Source organism: Strigops habroptila, chromosome 8, assembly GCF_004027225.2.
Source record: "Strigops habroptila isolate Jane chromosome 8, bStrHab1.2.pri, whole genome shotgun sequence".
Taxonomy (NCBI): Eukaryota; Metazoa; Chordata; class Aves; order Psittaciformes; family Psittacidae; genus Strigops; species Strigops habroptila.
The window spans coordinates 10,279,908-10,303,012 of record NC_044284.2 but is presented as its reverse complement, the minus strand read 5'-3'; the positions used below and the strand labels follow the sequence as shown (position 1 = coordinate 10,303,012).

Here is a 23,105-nt window from a genome sequence, read left to right as displayed (position 1 = left end):
ACCAGTGATTCACCTGATATGTGGAAAGAGCCTTTCCACTCAAAATGAAAGCTTAGATGTCTTCCCTTGCATGAAAAAGGATCTTCCACATGTTCACATCAGGATGGGCAAGAGCACCAGAGTAATTTGGTACCACTACACATGACCAGAAGTCCAGAAGGAGCTCTGTTCTTCCCATCTTTGCAACACACTTTGGGGCAGGAAGCCTCCCACAGCAACACATTTGATGAACTGCTTTTTCTTTCTGATGCAGCACTACAAACTACGGGATTTTAATAAAGTTTGGAAGTTAATCATTGTCTTCGAGCAGATTGGGAAGAAAGCTGAAATATCACACACTTCCTATATGAAAAGAAACCCCCAAGCAGCTTTCTAATGCTGAGAAGGGTTCCCAGCTGCAGAGCCTGCAGGAGGAACACGTGCCAGCCCAGCCCAGGCTAAGCTGGAGCTAAAGTGCCCCTTGGCTGCTCTCCATGAGTGATTCCCAGCATAGAGGCAGCAGGGAGCAAGTCCTTGCTGTGGGCTACATTGGGCTGAGTTTCCACTCAACTCTCCGACCACAGCCGAGGCTGGAAGGTCCCACAGTACTATTGCTATAAACCAGAAACTAAAGCTTTTCAGAGTGGAACCACTTGCAATTGTTTTCAGCAACATTACGATCCTTTCCATTGCTCAGCTTATTCAAGAACAGCTAGCCAGGAGGTTAAGAAAACCAAACCAAGCCAACCCTAATTTAAACAATTACAGAATTAGTCATCAACGGACTAAGTGGTATTTACACAGTAAGTTCAACATATGCCACACTGATGCCCTCAGCAGTTGCAAAATAGAATTAGAAAACTAACATTTATTAAATCAATTTGAATTTTAATATACATTTCAAGAACGTGGCAGCATAAAAGGAAATGTTTTTAGAAACAACCTGAATCTACCATTTGCAGTTTTACATTAACGATCAGGGCTCTCCTGTCGATGGTTCCAAAACACGCTTGACCTAAATTCTCCAACTTTTGGTACCACATTTAATGCAGCAGTGAGATAGTAAAGATTCCAAGTACTCCCACATTTCTGGAGCAAAGGTACTATGTATTTCATTTAATGAAAGTCCTAATAAATGTACCATCAACAATCTCAGCAAAACTTTAACAGCTCTGCAAAAGCATTCAGAAACAACCCACACTGTGCAGTTCACTCCCTTTAAATCAGACTCTGGTTCAGCTACTTTTCTTACACGTAGTGAACTAATAAAGAGATTTACATTAGTAGGTCACCATCAAACCACCAAGTTAGAAAATGGTAGGATCCTTTTGGGTCAACACAAAAATCACATACAAGTTTAACTAAATACATTTTAATAGGACATCGTTAAATCTCATTCATGAGGGCTAAAAAACACAGACCCTGGGTACTTGGGTTGGCAAATAAAGACAAGAATACTAAGAAGCATTTTCCACCATTTACTCATTATCAAAAATATTTTTCAACTCTTCTTGCAAAACAAAAACAAAAAAAAAAAAAGTACAGACTGGACACGTACATCACATTTTTCTTCCTATGGCTTTAACCCCCCACCCTACCCACCCCACGAAAAAGACGGGGGGAGAAACAAACCAAAACCAACAAAAAAGATCTGACCACATTCACAGAGAATGACACCACGGTACACTACAAAACAAAAGGAGGTGTCATTTGTGTCCAAAGGTTTTTGCTTATTTCTTAGGTGAGGAACCATCATTGTACATGCTTTGTGCCAAATCAAAAACACCTCACATTAGGTCAGAAAGCGCCGCGGGGTTCACTGCATGAGTAAAAGCAAAGGTGGAAGCAGTAAAGTAACTCAAAAAATTCACATACTATTTAACATGCTGCCGAAACAGGAATTAACTTTTAAATCAGAAGGTAATGTTTTGTGTTCTAGTCAGCCCATGTCTCATTTGTGCTGTATCATTCAAAGAGGAGAAATTGCCGCTTTCATAAAGTAAAATGACTTTTTTAGGCTGCCAATGAAGCCCTAAATGCAAGACTAAGTTCTTCTGCTTGTTCTCTTCTTCTTCAGGAATTACACAGACATAAAACTCTTTTGCATAAAGCTCAATTCCTACAAAGACACACTCATTTTAACACTTTGACAACTTTGTGGGATTTTCCCATTTCGGAGCCCTTCAGCCCATGTTGAAAAGCACTGAGCTTTGAAAGCTGCTTTCAACACATTAGCAAAAAATGAGAGAGATTCTGGGTAGAGTGAGTTACTGTAGCTTGTTCTGTCTAATAAACATCCAAAATACTCAACCTTAGATAGCAATGGATCCTCTGCCTGAGCTGATACCTGTCAGTGCAGAACTACCCTCAAGGGGATAGGTCCCAGGTCTCTTGTGGTACAAACTTCACCAGACAAACGACGCCCCCCCCAGTGGGGATAACTGCTGTGGAAGTCTCCCTGTATCCCAGGCACTGAATGGTACTACTAAAACTTGAGTCGTCTTTGTGTACAAGTAATTTTCTCACCCCAGCCAAAATAGTCAGAAACATGACCTGTGGAACTGCCAAGACAAGAAGATGATGTTAACGGGGACTCACCATTCGTATCTGACCAACTGAGCTTCCTGATCCCCCTCTGGAGCTGAGCTGCTTTTTGGGCGATAAGCCTTCCCAATATATATACTAATCTTATTTTTAAGCTGTTCTGCAGAGTAGATAACCAATTCTCACAGTCAGACATTATCTACCCCTTTCAGACTGTATTCTCCAGCTCAGGGCTGCATCTCCTATGGGAATATCAGGTTATTTTCTAGTAATGGTGACAATAACTAATCAATAATTATTTTTCTACGCCATAATCTAGCACAGTTTAGATGGACTAACTAGATACCACTTTCTACATTTAAGCAGAAGCTTTGACTGAGCACAAAGCATGACCAAGTACAATGAGGTTAATATACTCCTTGCCAAAGATCTTGTGATAAAATCATTTACATCAGCAATTGATCTCAAACTATGAGGTGCTGTAAGAACTAAAAACAGTTTTAGGGTAACTCCTCCATTTTCTGCAACTATTTCCCAGACACTAATACACATAACATAGCAATGAAAAACACTTGATACAAGTGATCTAAACGCAGGAGCTCCAGCAAGTTAAACAGAACCATAGCTGCCTTAAAACTGTAGCAGTTCCCCTACTGATGGCAGGGAAAAGAAAGAAAGATTCAACAGTCATATCTCATGTCTATAGCTTCATCCAAACTTTTATCATCGTGTGTACTGGCAGCTAAAAACGTCGTTACTGGTGACCCTGTCACATTGATTACACTGGTGCTTGTGCTGGCATTGCGCACCGCAATGCTTGTCACATTAATGCCCAAAGTAAGCCTAGTCTGCTCCAAGGCCTTTTCTGGCACTGCAAATGCCTCCAGCTTCTTCTCCCCATTAGCCATGTATGAGTTTTGGCAGCCACGGCATATGCAGTCAAGGCAGGCTTTGCGGTTAGAATAGCAAGGGCAGCGTTGGCCACGGCATGTAAGAACACTTGGATTTTGGGTGGCACGACCACATTTACACCCTTTCTTTTCTTGTGGCTTTTTGTACACAGTTTTTGTTGGGCTTCCCGGCATAACGTTACTGCTAGGAACTTTCTCCTTCGCTTTGTCTTTTGTTTTCAGCACCCCTGGTTTGGCTTTCGGGTGAGATTTCTTAGGGGCATGTTCCAAATTCTTTTTCATGCTTTTGTTAGACAGGAGCACAGTTTTGCTTATTTTGGGAGTGGTGCCTCCATTAGGTACAGTTGCAATAGGCTGCAAAGACATTTTATTTTCCTGTTTCACCGTTACAGGAGCTGATGCTCCCAGTGTTGGGCCACAGATGATGCTGGAAATGGGTAGAGGTTGAACTTTTTCACTGTCGCTTTCTGATCGAGACCTCTTTCTGTTTAACTTCACTACCTTGGGCGTCGCTGCTGTACAGGAGATCCCGTGAGGAGAAGCGTCTGTGGACATGAAAATGTTATGGCTAAGAGGAGGGGGAGAGAGCTGCAGGAAAGGGCCGTTAGTCATGTTTGCTTCCAAGCTGGGCTGCAAATTAGAATCACAGACTTCAGTATTTGAAACGGTCTCTAAGCTCCGGAGAACTTCCTCAACGCTAAGGAGAAGTGAGCCCCCTGGTTTTATGTCTTCACTGAAACTGCAGATGTCGATGCCTGTCGTACACAAGTCACTAGTGGAAACTGTATCGCACACAGGCTGCAGGCTGCTGGAGATGTCCTCAGTTTTTATATACTCTCCAGTACTACAGACATCAATTGTGTTTGCATGTTCAGGAGAAGGAATATTCACTCCAAGTTTATCTACCGAAAGCCCATTACAATTGGGCAACCCGTTGATAACAGAACCTCTAATATCGATGTTGTGTGTGCTTTCAGGGATCGATGTAAAACTAGCTGGAGGATCAGTTGTGAGTTCTGAGGTTGAAGGTACTGGGGAATGTGTCAAACACAAAGCCAAGGCCGTATCAGAAGATTTGTCTGTCTCTTCATGGAGTGGCGATCCATCTTTGAGCAAAGCCAAAAGATCTGCAGAACAATCGACTGCCTGGATAATATCTCGTGCCAGTGGAGTTTGCGTTATGTATTCGCAGAGTTTCTTATAGCAGTTCACTAAGATGCTTAGTTGCTTATTCTCCTCAAACTGTTCATAGTCCTTGCACCAGCTACATGATGGTTTCATCATCATCTTCTTGCCTTTACACGTTTTGCAGACATAATGCTGACATGTGGAGTTGGTAGGAGCAATAGGGTCTTGTAGCAAATTTCCTAAGGGAAAAAAGAGAGAGAAAGATTACAATGGACCCAAAGCATGTTTCCGGGATAGTATGGGATGAATTTTTTGTACTATCAAAGCAAAATATGCTGAAAACATTCAGTAGGTCAAAAGAAAACACACCATTCAAGTAAAAATGTTCACAGCTGCCATTATCTGGTTTTAAAACAACATTTAAAAAAATAGAAGAAAACCATCACACCACCATTTGTTGTGCTGCTACAGCCTTTAGAAACCTCTCAACTAAACCACTACCAAAGCCCTTGTCCCCTTCAGCAGTTTCTGCCATTGAAGCTTGTAAAACACACAAGATTTCTATGAGTTTACCAAAACTGCAACAATAAACTCCCATGAAGAGCTACTGCAGACATTGTAAAGAAATTAGTGAAAACAAATGGCAATGGAGCAGAGGGAAACTCTAAAAGGAATGTGCAAATGATGAAATCCCAACCCCAAAAGGAAAGAAGACACAGCAGACTTCGGTTTACTTCTCATTTAGCTGGGACTAAAAATAGAGCCTAGCTTTGTGACAGTCACTGCAATGAATACAGCACAGAGTTTCTAATTTTGCATGCAATAGCAGTTAAGTGGATCCCATAAACTCTTATAAACCCTGAATAAACTACCTAGTAATATATTTGAATAAAAATGGGGGAAAAAATACTCTGTTACTCTGTAATTGACTGTGCCAAACCAGAAGGTGCAACAAGGCAACTACTAACACATCCTGGGGAGTGGTGGCTCCTGGTTTTCCCATTCACAGCCACATTATCAGTGAAATAATCCTTAACATAGTGGGACTGTCACAGCCATGATGCTTAAATGCTTTAAGCTGTCAACAACAGCTCATGGCCTAGGCAAGAGTGAGGAACTCAGAAGAAAGGATTTTCTCTGAGATCTTCCTGTTAAGAATAAAATACTAATAAAAATCAGTTGCTAAAGGAATCGCCACACCTGAGAGCACAGGGAGTGTCAGACACCCAGTGCTGACAACCTGGCACGTTATGTCTCCAGATCTCTGAAGCTGTTAAAACCTGGAAGAATGTTTTGGGTTTTATCTTAAGAGCAAACCAAATAACACGTAAGGATAAAGTATGAAAGAACAGAGGTACCTGAAATCCTGTATACAAATAATCTGAGTAGTAACTATATCCAGAAATGACAGTGTTGCTTTGCTATTTCTAGCTGGCTCTAACCCAGAAAGATGTTCTAACACCTAAATTAAATTTCAGAGTATCTACAGCAACAGGTTTCCCCTCCTTTCCAAGCAGCAGATTTCCAGCTTTGATCAGACCTTTCTCCCCATAAGGAGCCTTTCACAAGCGGCAGTGAATTCTCACCCAGATTTTTCCAAAGTGAAAACAATGCTGCTACGAACACATGAATACAATTAAACCATTTGGGAAGAGAAAGCAAAGTGCATATATTGAAACAGACTGAGATTAAAAGAACCCAAACATATCAAATGTAAAGATACTTCCCCTCAGCACTCACTTGCCAAGGAAATTTGAATCACACAGTCCTGTAACCGATTGTCCTGACAGCACATTGAAGGGCTGTAATTAACTGGACCTAGTTGAGCTGCCTGAGTTACCAGCTACAGAATAAACCCCATCCTTTCTACCTTGTATTATGTTAGTCAAGAATCTAAGCCCTCAGGTAGAAGAGCAAGACATACTATAGTAACACTTGGCTGTAACAGCACTTACAATACAAAACTTGTTCCTCACTCTGTAGCTTTTCCCAAAAAGTTCCTCATCCTTTCCCGACCTTTTCACTGTTCAAGCCACTTTGAAAACTCAACTTTGTGCATTAGCACAGTAATTCTGTGACTCCTGCATTCCATGACTGAGCAGACTATCCCGATTTCCCTTTGAAATCTCAATTCCCTGGTACCTCTCTGGGAACAGGCTGCTCCAGGCCTCCACTTGAGCTGTCTTTCAGTAGAGTGGCTTGATGGAAACTGGTTTTTGATGACTTCAGCACTGACTCTTGTTGCTCATTATGTTTTATTTTTTTATAACTTGAGAGAAAATGTAATGGTTTAGGAAGTTGGCCATCGGCACCCAGCACACATCTACGCAGTGTCAAACACTGGGAACTGTCATTACTGTGCACCTGGAACGGTGGCCACAGGGCAATGTGCAGTATTTGAACAAGCCAGCTGAAAGCAGTGCAGGAGGAGCACTGAAGAGAAGAGGCTGTAGACCAGAGAAAGGTTCAAAGCACAATTCCAGCAACACTTGATGGGAAATGTGCTTCACAATCAGAGCCAAGGTATTTAGCTTTTCTTTGCTGATCTTGTGAGGAAGGGCTGACCGAAGAAGAGTGACTCCACAAGACCCCACCATGAGAAGCAGTAACGAAACACTCTTCAAGTTAAGCAGTGAAGATTTAAAGCCAACGGGTGGAACATAATCCAACCTGCAGTGGAAATTCTTAATTTCTTTTAAAAGTTCCCTTTAAATGACACTATGTAAGCAGCAACACAGGCAGAGATGTCCACCATGGTCTTGTGAGAAAACTCCCTAACTCCCGTGGGGAAAAGAAAGTATTTAAATCACATTAGATAGTTTCCAAAGTCACATCCTTCAGCAGAACAAGTTCACAAACAACTTCCCTTCTGGATCTTTGAGTCTTTCCAGCAGGACAAGCAGAAAGCCATGCCCTGGCCAATGCAGGAGACAAACACACCGAACGCTCATTCATTTAATGCTTTCAGACCTCAGAAGCCATCATACAACTACATGCATCTACAGCGCCTTCAGGACCGAAAGGCCACCAGCATTACACCCAATGCAGCAGAGCAGTTGGGTGCCCCTTGGTCTGTCTTTAGCATCATCATAAGTAGCAAAAAGAGACTAAGGATGAGTTATGATGATCAATGCTTCACAGATTATGAAGCACTTCAGGGATGAGACCAAATAAACAATATACCAATTTTACTTTTAATTAGATAAAAAAAAAAGTCATCACCAACTGTGCATTTTATTTCTCCCAAAATAAATTTGGCTGGAACTGTTGAATGGGTATGAATGCTAAAAAAGGATACTGAAAAATTTAGATTTCCAGAAGCTCTGAGGAAAAAAACCCAAACAGACGGAGAGACAAGATAAAACACTTCACATGCTCTCACTGAAGGAAAGAACAGGGCGAGTTACTCTTGGTAAATGCCAGGCAACCTACATGAGAGAGACATTAGGAATGCCTCTGCTGTGGGAGTATTTTCAGCTTCAGCTCAAATCTCATTGAATATTCATTCTTCAGTCAGTCTCTCTTGTATGGATTCTGTGGCACCTATCACTCTCTTCAGCTTTAGTAATGTTAAGATAAAGAATCAACCATGAGATGCAAATTCACAGAAAATTAAGTTTCATTACTTTCAATATTCAGAGAATGGTATTAACTCAGCAACACTGTCCCAGAAAGACACCACCTGAGTTGCTACCCAGAATCTTGAGGTACTAAGCTCTGGTACATTGCAAACTGCTGGATTGTAGAGGCTGCCAAGGCGTAACACTCATTTGGTGCTGCAAATTACCAGATCTTCCCAGATGAAGACTGTAAACTCCATCATGAAAATAAAGCCAGGAAGGACTCCAAGATGTTACCTAGCCCATCCTCAAACTCCTATAAATAATCACACTGAGTTAGACCAAAGATCCATCTAGCCCAGCAGGCCACATCACTAGTGGCCAAAAGCAGATGCCTAGGGGAAAGAGCAAGAACAAGGCAAATAAACTCTTAATACCTGCCCAGCTTTTAACCATTTCTAGCTGAGGTAATTCTCATGCAAGATGGGTTTCCATGGACTCAGTACCCCTCAGATTCTCTCCTTAGGTTTGCCTCATCTTCTCTTCCACTCTTTCAAATGTAATCGCAGCAGGCTTTGACCAGAAGGTCCTATTGTGCTGAAAACGACCTCTTACTGGTTTCACTGACAATTTCTGGTTCTCATCTTGAATGAGGGTAACAGGCAATCCCTGCTCCTCTCTTCCACACTACTCACGGTTTTACAGCCATTTACCATATCACCCTTCAACTTGTCTCTGTTCCAGACTACAGAAGTTGTTCTCTACGTTAGGTCACCCTTCTCCTAAATCTTCTACAGTTCTTTTTCTGAGATGGAGTACCACAACGTAAGATACTGATGAACCACAGCTTTATACAGTGCCATAATAAAGTTCTCCATTTTATCCTCTATTCCAGTCCTGATTTTTAGCATTTGCTTTGCTTTTCAATTGATAACTCGGTACTGAGCTGTTATTCTCATGGAGTTTTTCTATCACAAGGGCAAGGTCTCACTTTTGGCTGGCAGCCATCAATGCTACCCCTTCCTATAAATTTACAGATGTAAATAGATGTGCAAGATATAAAAGCGGTGGGCTCCAAGAAGTTAATATTTTTTCCATGTTTATACTTTAATATTTATCTAAGCTAAATTTAATTTGACGTTTTATTGTGCACTCATTCATCTGCCCAAGATCCTTCCATAATTATCCAACGCAGGCCTTCACTTTTCTACCTTAAATACCTGGTATTACTAAACTTTGCCTCATCTTTTCTCAGCCTTTTTTGCAAGGGGTGTATTAATACACCAAAAGCCACATCATGTTCTTACAAAGCCTCCATTAAAAGGCCTTCCCTAAACAACATCAACTCTTAACATCTCCTACTTTCAAAGAAGTTTACTCAACATCTACATTAATATGAGCACTTACAATTAATAAGCAGCATATAACAGAGGAAATACTTTTAATATATTATTTACAAAATATCACAGCTGTCCTGGAAAGGCTGCTACCAGGAGGGAGGTCATTTAAACCACAAGGAATACTTCCTATTGTGTTCCTTAATGAGCATTACTTCACAGCTGCAGGAAGAGGGGAAGCATCTGCAAATTGTATCTCACAGACCAAAGGGAGGAGAAGAATTGGCAATCAAAGCAATTGTTAGGTGTATATATCCAGCAAATGTGCTCCAAATGGATGGAATTCACTGAGAAAGAAGACTTGAAACAGATCACCTTCCATTCTCATCTATCCTTAGCAAAGGTAGAAATATATGATGCCCTAGAAAAGGGGCTAAACACAGATAACTAGCTTAGCGCCCTTGGAAAAGTCTACTGAAACATAGTATTTTGCCTTTTTTAAACAACTCAAACTCTTCAGAATGGCATAACTATTAATTCTAAATTTGCAGAACTAGAAAAAAAAAAAGTGTTACAAGTAGAATTAAATCTATCACTGGTGTTAATCTCTGACATTGGTCTGCCAAAGAGTCTTTAAACCTTGATTGCATTCGTATCACCAGAAATCACCCTCATTTTATAGTGCACAGCAAGTGGAAAGCTCAACAGCCCAGCCCTGCACTCTCTACCTGACTGAAGGGGCATATCTGCTACACGACACAAAAGCAGGAGTGCCATCCATGAAGAAGGGGACAAGAAAGCTCACCTGCACCAGTTAATCTGTAAATCAAACATTACAGTTACTGTGATTTCATTTTTAAACCAAGATGACAAAAAGCTGCTGAGAACTTTGGATTAGTCAGATGAAAGCAATTCTACAGCACCGTGAATCTGGCAAGTTTTAAAAACCAGGAAGCTATAATCAATCTGACGCAGCACACAGACACTTCGATGTTACACTTAATATACAGCCAATGCCTCCGAGGTAACAACCAGAAGACGGAGATTTAACAGTTGCTCTGCCACACTTTCAGCATTTCACTTCTGGATTAAACACGATCTGATTGTTTCTACTAAAATAATTAGCAACAGGCAGTAAACTAACAAATTACTACATTCAAGCTTCAGAGTTGACCACCTCCTGAAGGATGGGAGCTAGTTTTCACTGATGGGCAATACCACTTGATAGGCTTTTTGAAGTCCACCTACTGCAGCTCAAGCACTTCAGCTGAAGCAGCCTCTGAAAGGAAAAAGTTTGCTTCTCCCCACCTTCCCTGCATTGCTCCCTCCTTCGACCCCACACTGCATCTTTTCATCTAAGAAATTATCAGCTAGATCCAACTGAAGAATAAGTAGCTCAATGAGGTTTCGAAACAAAACATGCAAAAGAAAAATACAGTCATAAAAGCAGTAGCTTTTGCAAAACTATTTGATGCTAGGCAGGCATATGATAAGTAGTAAAAAGGTTTGGTAACTATCTGCAGAAAAATAAAACAAATGTGTAAGATCTGTTTTACATGGGTGAAAGATCTGGGTACTTACTAGGGAAGAAGATCACAAAATACACTCAAACCCAGAGAAACTTCAAGAGAGGTTAGTGCAACTGTTGAGGACAAGACAGCAGTGAAAGGTCTCCTTCCACCGATCTCAAGGCCTAACATAAACCCATTCCAAACGTACACTTAAGATGGTGAGTCTGAACCATGGTCTGGTTGATCCAAAGTCAAGAGGCAGGTTAGGTTCACCAGATGGAAGTTTGTCCTAAGCCTGCCCTGACAAACTGTCCAGTTAGAAAAACAGTTGGTAACTCTTCTCATCATATAGAAACCTACCGAATCACGTGGCAGAGGTGCTGCCCATCACCCAGGTATCCTACACCTACTTCCCAGCGTTCAGAAAACAAATCAGCATTTGTAGCCACCACACTCTTGGCTGAGAGGCATGAAGACACAAGGCACATTGGCAATATTACTAGCACAAAACTTTGAAGCTATGTCTACAAAGCACAGATTGTAAGAGGAGTTCACAACTAGAACACTAGAATCTATTTATCCTTTAATGTTCTTTGTGAGACAAGGTTTTCTAGACAGAAATAGTTTTATTCTGCCAAAAACTACAAGAAGAAAAAATTGTCCAAGACTTTGAGCACACAATCCTTTCTCAGATCTGAGACAGCAAGAGTTTACCTGTGAATTAAATGATAGTATTTCTTCAACCAAAAAACAGTAAAAAAAGCCCTTGCTTTTGGATCACCACAATTACAACAGTGCCACTAGAATTTGTCCAGAGACATTCATAAGCATTGACAGATTCCTCATCAGATGAAATGGAAACACACGGACACACCAAAAAGGCATTAAAAATAAATAAATAAAAGCAACAACTTATTTCAACGTTTTATCAGAGAAAATATTGTGGTAGCTGCTGAATAGATCTGAGCATCCTCTGTCAACAAACGATGAAAAATCAGCTACAGAAATTATTACCCTCATATAGGGATGGTTGTGACTAAAGAACTAATGATTCTACAACTGTTTGGAGAAATACAAACAGCACTATTTTTGTCTGCACACCACGGGAACCCAAATTAACCATGGTAAGAATACAGTTAGCCTATTTTTCTGCATAGAAATACAGTCAATGTCTTCAGCTAAAGTTCAAGAAAAAAACCACCACCACAGAAATATGACAACAAATTGCATTTTAACTGTAGAAGGGACTGCTTTGTTCTCTGACTCCACCCCCTGCACAATAAACAACAGAACATATTTTACCAACTCCTATGTCAAAGTTGTGTTTCTGTTTGAAAGTCTTTTTGTTTACAAAGTCACAGCCTGGAAGAATTCTAAATGTATCTTTACCAAACTCGGTGGAGAAGTTCAAACTTTCTTATAACCAAAATTCAAAAAGATAAATTCATCTTTTTCACCATCCTATGTCAAATTTTCATGTAATGATGTTTTGCAGAAGTCAAGGTTACTGTCTTTTAAAAAGTTTTAAATAGCAAAGTTAACATTTCTCCTATAGGTATAAGATTAATGCAACATGCTTCCAAGCAGCATAAACACCCTTAAGATTTAAAACTTGCTTTGAAAGTTATAGATTAAGTTGATCATATTCTCTGAGCAAACTAAGAAGTAATGAACACTCTTTTTTTCCCACCAAACAAAAACATTCCCACTATGAAGATGAACTGCACAATCTTAAAGTAAACTGTCCTCTTCAAGGCCACTGGAGAAGGAGCAAGCCCCGTGCTGTGATCACAAGGCTCTGGGAATAACAAATTACATCACTGAAGGACTCCAAGGTGAATTCCCCCATAAAAGCAGGGAAATCTTTGGAAAGCACTATCTGGGAAGCACAGCGCTCAAGAAAGGTTGTGCTGTGCAGTATTTCTCAAGTCATATACTAGTTGGAAAGAATCTTTTCTGGCCTCACAAAAAACTCCAACATAATATCCAGCAACTGCTTACTCCATATGTAGTCAACCTAATCTGTAAATCATAACATAGTAAGAAAACAAACCTGAAGAAATCTGCGTTTGAACGCACTATGTCCATAGACCCAGATAACTAAGTTGTCCCAATAAAGATGCCTCTTGGCAACACATTAACTTTTCTTTAAACACTCTGAAACACAATCAGTTTAATCAATATCCTCAGGCGACCATCAAAACCCTATCCATCATCTCCACTGCTGTAAGGAGAAACACACTCTCATCTCAAATCACATCAGAAGACAATATTGCAACCTCCACTTTGCAACCTCCTTTTGAAGCCCACTATCAACCAGTTGGTACAGTGGAAACCAGAGCTACTTCTCTTCCTACTCCTCAATTTTGTTCAAAGACAGAGGAGTATTTTTAGGTTAGAAACCAATTTAAATTCAAATGGTAGAACTTTATGTTATCAAAACTTATTCAGTACAATGCAGGCAACCTTGAAAAAGCAGCTTTCCCAGGAGTCACACACACGATTTAAAAACAGGAAAGGGAAATGGTGAATTCAAGTAAGGAGATTTTAAGAGGGAGAAAAATCATCCAATGTGTTCTTGGCTAAAAGTGGGTGTATTCAGAGATATGCAAGTGAACATTTTAGAGACAACTGCCCTTGCTGGTTATCTCCAAAACAAGAATACCTGCAGCAAAAGGTATTTGATAGGTACTTAGTCCTGTAGTCCATGCTCCCTGATGATTGTTTCAAAGATTCTGGTTATTTTGCACATTCTTCAGAAACTCAGAAGTCTTTTGGCAACTACTCATGTAATTTCTAAGGGCAAAATAACATAGTTTTAAAAACTACCAATATGTGATACTTGGACAGTATTTTTCATCATTGAAAATGAAAGAAAGAAGAACATGTCAATGAAAAAAATACCTTAAAAAGCACTGATCCAGATCACTTTTCAAACATAAAAGGCTGCTCAACTGGCAGCACAGATCATGAATCAACTTTCACTCTCCCTAATCTAGGGAGACTGGACAAGAAATGAGAGTTCTAGACTAAACTTCTCCATCTCAAAACGTAAACATGCTTTTTCACTGTAACACTCTCTTAATCCAGGCTGAACTCAATCATGGCTCACATCCCAAACAGAAAATCCAGTACCATGCATATAATTAAGTTTCATTAGTAGTGGGAATTTGTTTCTTCTGCCTTTTTCCATCTCTGTGACCAGAAATTGCATTTTCTAGAACGCTTCACCCAACATTGTTTTCTCTGAAAGACATCATGTAACTGCTGCATGCCTCAGATTGTCTCAAAACCATCAGTGAAAAAAAATACTTTGCTTACTCTAGAATCATAATTCACTTGCATTCTGCTTCCAATACTTGTAGAATTTATTATATGAAAGTTGAATGAAAGTGTACAGGTCTAATTCACATAATTGCCCAATGACAAAGCATAGCCTAAAGTAATAAGCTCTACTTGGGATCCAAAAGGACACCACTAAGAGGTATAGGCAAGGGTTCCAGAGGAGGTCACACCACACACTGGCATGAATGGGGGAAGTAATCAGAACTGCAGAAGCAACAGAGAATCACCTCAGCGAGGTGAAGAGCAGGAGCCTTCATGGGTCCAACAACACAGACAAGACGGCACAAAGATGGAAAAATGTTATGCAACTCAATATACCACCATGGAGACATTTCAAACCCAGCAGCAGAAGACTCACCTTACAGCATAAAACTTGCAAAAACCAGGCTAACACATTTACACAAGAGCAGGATGGAAATAACATCCCTACGCTAATCCTTCTATAGGGAAACAAAAAGTCAACAATTTTTGTGGTTTTGGTAATCCATGCCATTCCTCATACTTGGGAATTGCTCCCATAATGCTACTTTACCATTTAGTCCTCAACCATCTAACTGAAACCGTCAAGAACAATCGCAGAACAATTGACAGGAGCTGTGTAAGGTACCAGCCAGTACTGGCCCATTGTTTCTTTGTTCTATCCCACCTCTTAATCTCCCTTAAGCCACATGTTGTCTCACATCCCCTTACTTAGCTTACAGGATGTTTAAGGGAGGAACTGTATTCTTAGCCTCTATTTCCACGGCCCAACCTACAGCTGGGTTCCTGGTCAAACTTGAAGTGTTGTGCTAAAGCCATGCACTTCCAAGCACTTTCACATTCGATATCAGCAGTAACAATCTTTCACACACCTCTTCTGTATCTTTCTGAGGTTTCAGGATGAAGTTTCCCACTTAGGTAAAAAGCTAAGCTGATGTGACTGGCAATCTGTCTCTCACAAGCATTGTAACTGAATTTCAAAGAAGGCTGTTAATGCTGAAAAGCCAACTGAACCTTTGGATGACTCGCAGTAACCTACATAGTATTTGAAACAGAGAAAAGCACTATTTAAGAAGATTTTTATTCCAATAGGCAGTACTTTTAAAGCACAGAAGTTTGCTGCATAAATTCTACAAAGCTATTTTTACATTAAATGTGGTATTAACATGCAATTTAATAATAATCACTTTAGTCCAGAAACTGAAGCTCAGATTTCATATCTACTAAACTATTTTTAAATAAAATATTAACGTGCAATTTCATAATAATCATAATAATCACTTTAGTCCAGAGATCAAAACTCAGATTTCACATCCCCAAAACACATAAGGCACATACTTTCTGTCTAATACACACTCAGGAGTGGCTATTTTTAAGTTTTAAAAGCTCTAGGAAATATTGTCCCTGTAAAAGGATGATACATTACCTACAGCACCATCTAGGAAACTATCACATGATCCCACTTAAATCCTAGAAACATACACTGCCGTCCCATCAACATAATTTCACCTTTATAACCCATTAGGCAAGAGAGAGACCTCAAATTCACCTAGAACAGATGTAACTGGCTTACAATGGCACACTGGATTTACATTATGACTTTCTACTGACGGAATTGATGTGTGCCAATTCGAATCTAAAATCAGAGCTTTAATTTCATAGTTATGTGGGTCCAAAAACTTCTGCCACCCCTACTATGTGAGCTGGTTTAAAAGACTATCAGATCAAAAGAAAGTGACCTGGCTTACGTCTAGTGCATTGAGAAAACAGTGAAAGCACAATAATGTTAATTGGTTTATATAGCTGTCACTCATTTCTTCTAAAAACGATTCTCTACAATTAAAGGGACAATCTTGACTGTAGAATTAATACCTACAGCAAAACAAAGCATTACAGAATGCATTTAGAGAGATTAAATACTGAGGAAAGGCTGATGACATAAGGAGCACTAATTTGGGGAGTAAGTTCCCCGGGGAAGTCCTAGAAGTCCAGCACTCGAGACTAACCAAGTGTAGGGGTTTTATGCATTACTGGTAATTCACACAGCATTTCTTCAACAAATCATGGGTTTTGAACATGCACAGTCAAGACAGCATTCTACTAGGATCTGTGCAAGCGAAGTACCAGACACCCACAAAGTTCTGTGTACATGAATGAACCCATACCCAAATATTTGCATCTTACAGCCTAAAAATACAAAGTGGAAAGAAGTGAGCACCTGAAAACCTTTTAAATATTTTTAAAACTCCTACAGTGTAAAGTTTTGGGTGATCACAGCACTTACTCTGTTGATCATGACATCTCACAAAGTAATCACAGAATGGGCTGGAAGGGACCTTAAAGACTATATGGTTCCAAACAGCCTGCCATGGGCAGGGGCACCTTCCACAGCTCTTAGCACTAACGTGTACAAAAGAGAAAAGGATTTAAAAAATACCATCGCAAGGTCAGAGGGCTAAAGATCAAGAGGCACCAACATTCACCCATGTGAGTGAAGTAGGAGAAAAGGAACAGAAAGGTCCAACAAGAAGGTGAATTTGCCTTTACTAGTCTTAGCTGAAGATTTATGACTGTTGGCCAACACCAGAGCAGGCAGGTTTGTATTGGACAGGACCACTCTCGCATGACTGAGTGCCTGCAGGTTGAAGACAGACACTCTACCAATTCTGCAGGACAGAAACTGTATGTTACTGTATGGCTTCACAAAGAGCCTGGTATTTACGGAGGCCTCTGTACGCTACCATGCCACAAACAAGAGCCCAAGGCACAGAGACATAATACTGGGGAATTCTAATTTGAAACAAGCAGCAGCTACAGTTACCTGAAAGCTAGCCACAGTAGGAAAAGCAAAGAAACAAGCCAAAGCAGTAACCTTCAGATTCAAAGAAAATAAGGGATGAAGAGAAAGTGGTACCATCCAGAAGTAATTTGTAGGTAGAAATATCCAGGGATGCACAAGTCAATAGAGGAAAACAAACTACAAAGCATGGTTTGCTCTACCAAACTGAGAGTGACAGAAAAGCCAAGCAAGAAAAGCTAAAGAAAGGAAAAACAACTCAGGAATTTGGGCAGGGACAAATTAAAGATAGACAATTTCAATAGCACAGAGTGTAAAAATAAGATTGCAAAAGGCCAAGAAAGGAATAAGTTAAGGCAAGGAGAACAAAGAACACATTTCAGAAGAGCAGTCTTACACTGGAGAGGCCAGATAGCACAGCAGTTAGAAGCACACAGTCCCTATGTAAATATCTTACTAAAAAACCAAAAAAACCACGAAAAAACCCAGGAAAAAATTAGCATATTTTTAGGCAAAAGCAGTCTGCTGATTGACCAAAAGCAAGGAGGATTTATAGAAAAAAAAAAAAGCAGTCGGGGATTGGAATTAACAGGGCTGAGGGTAATAAGCAAGAGCGAAAGAGCAGAGGTGCATCGATACATCGATACTGACATCAGGGTTACGTGAGGGAAAAAAACAAACCTTAGACAAATTATTTCAGGAAATGACGACGCAACGATCCTGGGAACAGGCTCCCTCTTTCCCAGTACAAACAGATCTCTATTTTCTAAGACTTTAAGTGGGAGGAGCCAATAGCTACAGGATAAGGAAGCATCCAACACTAGTTTAGCAGCCTAAAGAGTTGAAATCCTGATCCTGTAAATAAATTATTTAACTTCCTAAACGCCAGTAATTCGGTTAAATCTTAGTGTGACCACCCACATTAGCAAAGATAAACACATGCAAACGTAGTGGACATAAGTCCACTCTGTTAAGAAAATACAAACATACACAGGGCCAGGACTTAAAACTACCAGAGGGAAAAAAGGATTGATCAACTGAGACAGCTAAGAGCTCAGAGTCCCTCTCCCAACACTGACCAAGGCTTCAAAGGGAAGTTCAAGAAAGGCTGACAGCTTATTCCACAGCTTCCTACCAGGAACAGACACATGCCCCCACTTCATAAACACAACAGAATGCAATTCCTTCCCAATGTTTCCCAGACTGCAACACCAAAACTCCAGATACCTGCCTTTGCCCACAAAATGCAGAATGCTTTTTTTTTTGGGGGGAGGGAGTGGGGAAATCCCAGCAGCCTTTCAGCATTTTTGTTTTTTATGCTAGTTATTGTTATAGGACAATTATCTACTATGCACAAAAAAAAAAAAGGGAAAAAAACCCAAATATTGTTTCTTTGTGCTTAAAATTCCTGGCTTTCCATCTGAATTATTTTTTGTTCTTTCCATTTCAGGGAGGTAACAAAAAAAAAAGGAGGGGGGGGGTAAAAAGTTATTTCCCTGCCTCTGTATACAGTCTGTATACTGTTTTGAGTATCTTTTACCACAATTTCTTTTAGTCATCACTTTTTGAAAGCAATTAACTCCACTATACCAGCGCATTCCAATAACCACTAATAACTACCACAGCCTTTAGGAAATAAAGTGACCATAATAAAGCGTTGCATTTTGGGGGGAAAACACACTCTCTCAACAAAAAAAAACCCCAACCGATTATTTCCTGTGCAGCTTGCCAGGCTATTAAACATGCAGACCCCTGACGCCTCTCTATATTTTTGACCAATATTGCCGCAGCCTTCCCCCCATTCGGGTTGGGTTTTTGCCCGGGAGGAGAGGGGCGGGTTTAAAGCAATAATATTTCCACTCCACCTCTCCCAACTGGCCCAACAACCACAGCGCTACCACGGCCGCCCCCTCCCCCGCCGCGCCCCCGGGGCCGCTGCCCCCCGCGGGAGAACCGCGGCCGCCCACGTGGGCCCCCCCACCCACCCAGCGGCGGCGAGAGGCTCCCCGGGAGCGGCGGCTCCGCGGCCAAAGGCTGAGCAAAGTTTCCCGGGCCACCGCCGTGCGGGGCGGGAAGAGCCCTACCGTGGCGCTGCCGCCGGAGGCCGGGACGAAGGCAGCCCGGCGGGGCAGCACCGAGGCGGGCTCTGCGGGCAGCGCGGCCCAGGGCCGCCCCGCAGCGCCGTGCGGAGAGCCCCGGGGGGAGGCTCATTGTGCAGGGAACAAAAGAAAGATCCTCACCGCAAACGCAGCAGGAGAGGGACTGCCTGAAGTAGGGCAGGAGCTTGTTAATCTCTGTAAAGGACTGGGGATCCCCAGGGTCGTAGTTGAGCACCAGGCGGCTCGCTGAAACGTAGAGAGCAGTGGCATTCACCGGGTTCATCGCAGCCGCTCGCACGCCGCCGGCTCCGGGGTGAGAAGAAGGCGCGGCGCCGAGTCCGTGCGGGCCGCGGGGGCAGGTGGCCCCGGGGCGGGGGCAGGCCGGGTGTCACCTTGGTCCGGGGCCACCTGGAGCCGCGCGGCGGCGGCAGCGCGGAGGCCGCGGCGGCCCGGCGGCCCTGTCAGAGGGGCCGCGCTGGCTCCTCCTCCGCCTCCAGCGGGGCCTCGCTCCCGAGCAGCGGCCTCGGCCCGCCCGCAGCCACACAGCGCAGGGAAAGGCGGCGGCGCTACTCCAGGCTGCGGGCCATGCCGGGCCGCCCTCCTCCTCCCGGGCCCTGCTCCTCTCCGAGCGGACGCTGCCTCAGCGGCGGCCCGGCATGGCGGCGGCCGCAGGGAGGAACCGCGAAGCCAGCTCAGGGCGGCGGCGAGCCGGGCCGCGCTGCCCGCTCCGGCGGCGGGGGAGGGAGGCGGATGCACCTGGGCCTCAGCGCGGCCGCATCACCGCGGCGCCGCCGCGGACCTCCTCCGCGGTGCCGGTGGCTGGTGGCTGCGCGGCCGCCGCTCCGCGGGGCCGGACCTGCCGCCCGATCCGCGCCGCAATGTCAATAGCAACCGTTAGATCCAACCGTCACTGCGGAGCCATCGCCGCTGCCGTCCAGCGCCCTGCACTGCGCATGCGCGGCCGGGACGCTGCCCTCCCCGCAGCGGGGGCCCATCCCGCGGGGCGGAGGGGGGGGGGGAAGCGCAGCGCCCTCTAGCGGCGAGCGGGGCTGCCCTGCCGCCCTCGGCCTGGGCGCGGCGCCGGCCTGAGGGAGCGCGCGCCGCAGCCAACGGTCGCCTCAACGGTCGCCACAACGGTCGCCTCGCCCCGCTCCGCGAAGGGCGGGCCGCCGCCGCTCCCTCGCCAGGCGGGCGGGGTCGGCTGCCGGCAGGGCTCCCCCCCTCCCGGGACGCAGTGTGGTGCCCCCGTGCCCCGGGTGTGCAAGGCGTTCCCCGCGCACGGGGCCTCCACCTCACGGGCGGCCGTGCCTCCGGAGCGGCTGGGCACGGACTCTGCTTCGTGCTCCTGTCATGGCGAGTGCCTCCGCTCACCTCTCGGGCTGAGGAATCAGGCTCCGCCTCTGCCTTATGTCATCGTGGAACCTGCAGCCAGGCCTGTCAAATAGATCAGGTTTCCGTCTGGGCTTGAGATTCCGGGGTGGCCGGCTGGGCCCTCCTTCCACCTAGCATGGAGCAAGTCCAGTGTGTGTACCTTCAAAGTGAGAGAGCTGCAGGGCCTACGAGGTCCTTAGAAGATCTGGCACAGGACCTGCAGAACACACCCTTCTCAGATGCGGTTTGGATGCCCCAGTGGACGCCACCAGCTGCCTACACAAGGCTGAGTAGACAGAGGCTTATCGCAAGTGTTCTTGCTGCCCGTACCAGCACTCTGGAGACCCTAACATATAATACAGCAGTGGATCCACAGGTTTTGGCAGGTATGACCAAGATATGGGCACAGGAGGGATTTTTTTATCTTCACCAGGTTTTAGGTCACTGAGGACACGTGGAAAGAACTTCTGGTATTTCCACTGTAAGCACCACTGAGGCCATTTCACACACCTTCAGATCCTGTGTTGCAACACGGCCAGTGCCATCAAAGCAGCCGTCTCCCTGCTTGGCCTTTTGGGGAACTGTCTGATAGAACCTCTCCTTTCTCCCACTTGTCCCACTCTGTGTTCACCTAGAGTTGCCCACATTAAACTAATGAAGGAGTTCCACCTGTATCTTTTTGTTTGTTGCTCTCTTCATGAATGCCCCCCAGCTTTCCAGCCCAACTCAAAATGAGCACGCATACAGAATAGAGGAATTTGGGTCTTGACTACTAGTACACAGCTAGCGCTACTGGTCCTCATCAAGCTGTACAGCTCATTCCTCACCTGACACTGTTTTAACATAGCCCACATACAGCCCCTGTGTGCTCACTCAGTGCATTTCTCATATTAACATGCATATTATTAATATTCTCATATTAACATACACCCCCATCTCCCTTTGGACCTCCCAGCAAACACTCAGTATGCCATCTCTGGACCAGAACTCCTTGCACATGTTCAGTCTCTAACCCAAAACATTAATTTCATGGCACAGCATATTCATTCTCACTCTCAGCCTACATGTATGTTGTCTGTAAAAGGCCCAATTCCTTCTTCAGCTTACTGCCAGAAACACCTTAAGTGCTGAACCAAGCCAGCAAACTGAAATAACATTCAAGCAATTTCCCACCAAGCACACATTCTCATACACACCTCCTTGTATCACATCTTCTGCCAAACTCCAAACACAGAGTGTCCTGAACACTCTCATCTCAACCCCTCCCAACTATATCTCACACTGCTCTCTGGCTGTTATGCAAGGAACTGACTTGACACCCAACATCCAAAGAGTTCTACCAGTCTTGGCTAATTTCTGGGCTATATTCCTCCTGCGTATTGTGCATGAGCTGGATTCAACAGTTGCCATCGGTAGCATTCCAGGAGCAAACCTCAATACCCCATCCACAGCATTAGCCTGCACTATTCTTACATTCCCTGATAGAGCTAAATAGGTTTGGATTCCATCTAAGAACAACTGTGTCTGAACGCTCTAGAACTGCAAGTAAAACTTAATCAAATCTTGAAAACTGTGGTAATTTGAATTTGCAAGAGTAGCAAGACTGACTAGATCATGCTCTTCTGGCCAGAGGAAGCCCATAATGCTTTTTTCCTTCCCACTGTTGCTGGCTGATGTGCTGAATTTGACTTTTCTTCTAGTCAGACCCTTGAGTAGAGAGTTCATGTTTCTAACAGTGCGGTCCAAGAAGGAGATGTAATTTTTTCTACCTCTATTGATTGTGATCTATCAGCATCACTATTCTGGAGAATGAGTCGTGCTACCCAAACAGATTGGTTTAGGTCCTCAGCTGTTTGAGATCACTAGGATAAATAGAGCGGTGAGACTAACTATTAGGGTCTTGAGAGCACCAACGGGCTCTGCAACCTCTTCCCCCTGCCCTCAGGGGTTTGGCTGCCTGCCTGTGCGTTAGGCCAGCTCTGATGGGGTGCAGCTGTGTGACCTTGGATCAGGCTGCTGAGAACTAGCCAAGCTGTGGGAAGTTCATCTGGGCCCTCTCAGCTGTGCCTTAGGAGCTGCCTCTAAGCAGCTTTTAAGCTGCCTTTTCCTGAACTATACTGCATTTGCCTGCTGACTTCCTGCTTTGACCTTAGACTTGCCTCATTGTTGTGGATGTCTGCTGGGTGGTCATGGGGCTCGCTGTTACTGCTGCTGGACCTTGCTGCTCTGTTCTTCTTGTTCAGGTACTGTGGGACTGTATTTGTTGTCAGTATTAATACTGCCCTGCTTGCCTTGTTGTGACTTTCCTGGTTCACCTTCTGAAAGTAGCCACTTCTGCTGCTCTCTGATAGTAAAAGCATTGTGGCACAGGAGTTATCACTGCTCATTACCTCTCCAGACAGTGGTATGTGCTTGATATTGAACAAGCCCTGAAACACTCAAACTATTTCATATGCCGGTGGAAGTGACCTTCAGTAGCCATCCCCTCTCCTCTGCTGGGAGAGTAGCAGGAAGAAGGTCTTAATGTGTAATTTTGCATGTCCA

The 23,105-nt window shown here is 43.6% G+C and overlaps 1 protein-coding gene across 1 annotated transcript; it reads right to left on the bottom strand.

The window, feature by feature from the left end:
- Window positions 1–846: 846 nt before the first annotated feature.
- On the bottom strand, window positions 847–20,148 carry MSL2 (MSL complex subunit 2). Its single transcript, XM_030494185.1, has 2 exons — window positions 19,332–20,148; window positions 847–4,801 (listed from the first exon to the last, which is right to left on the bottom strand). Exons 1-2 carry the CDS (start codon window positions 19,471–19,473, stop codon window positions 3,204–3,206), a joined length of 1,740 nt encoding a protein of 579 aa, XP_030350045.1. The 5' UTR covers window positions 19,474–20,148; the 3' UTR covers window positions 847–3,203.
- Window positions 20,149–23,105: the final 2,957 nt, after the last annotated feature.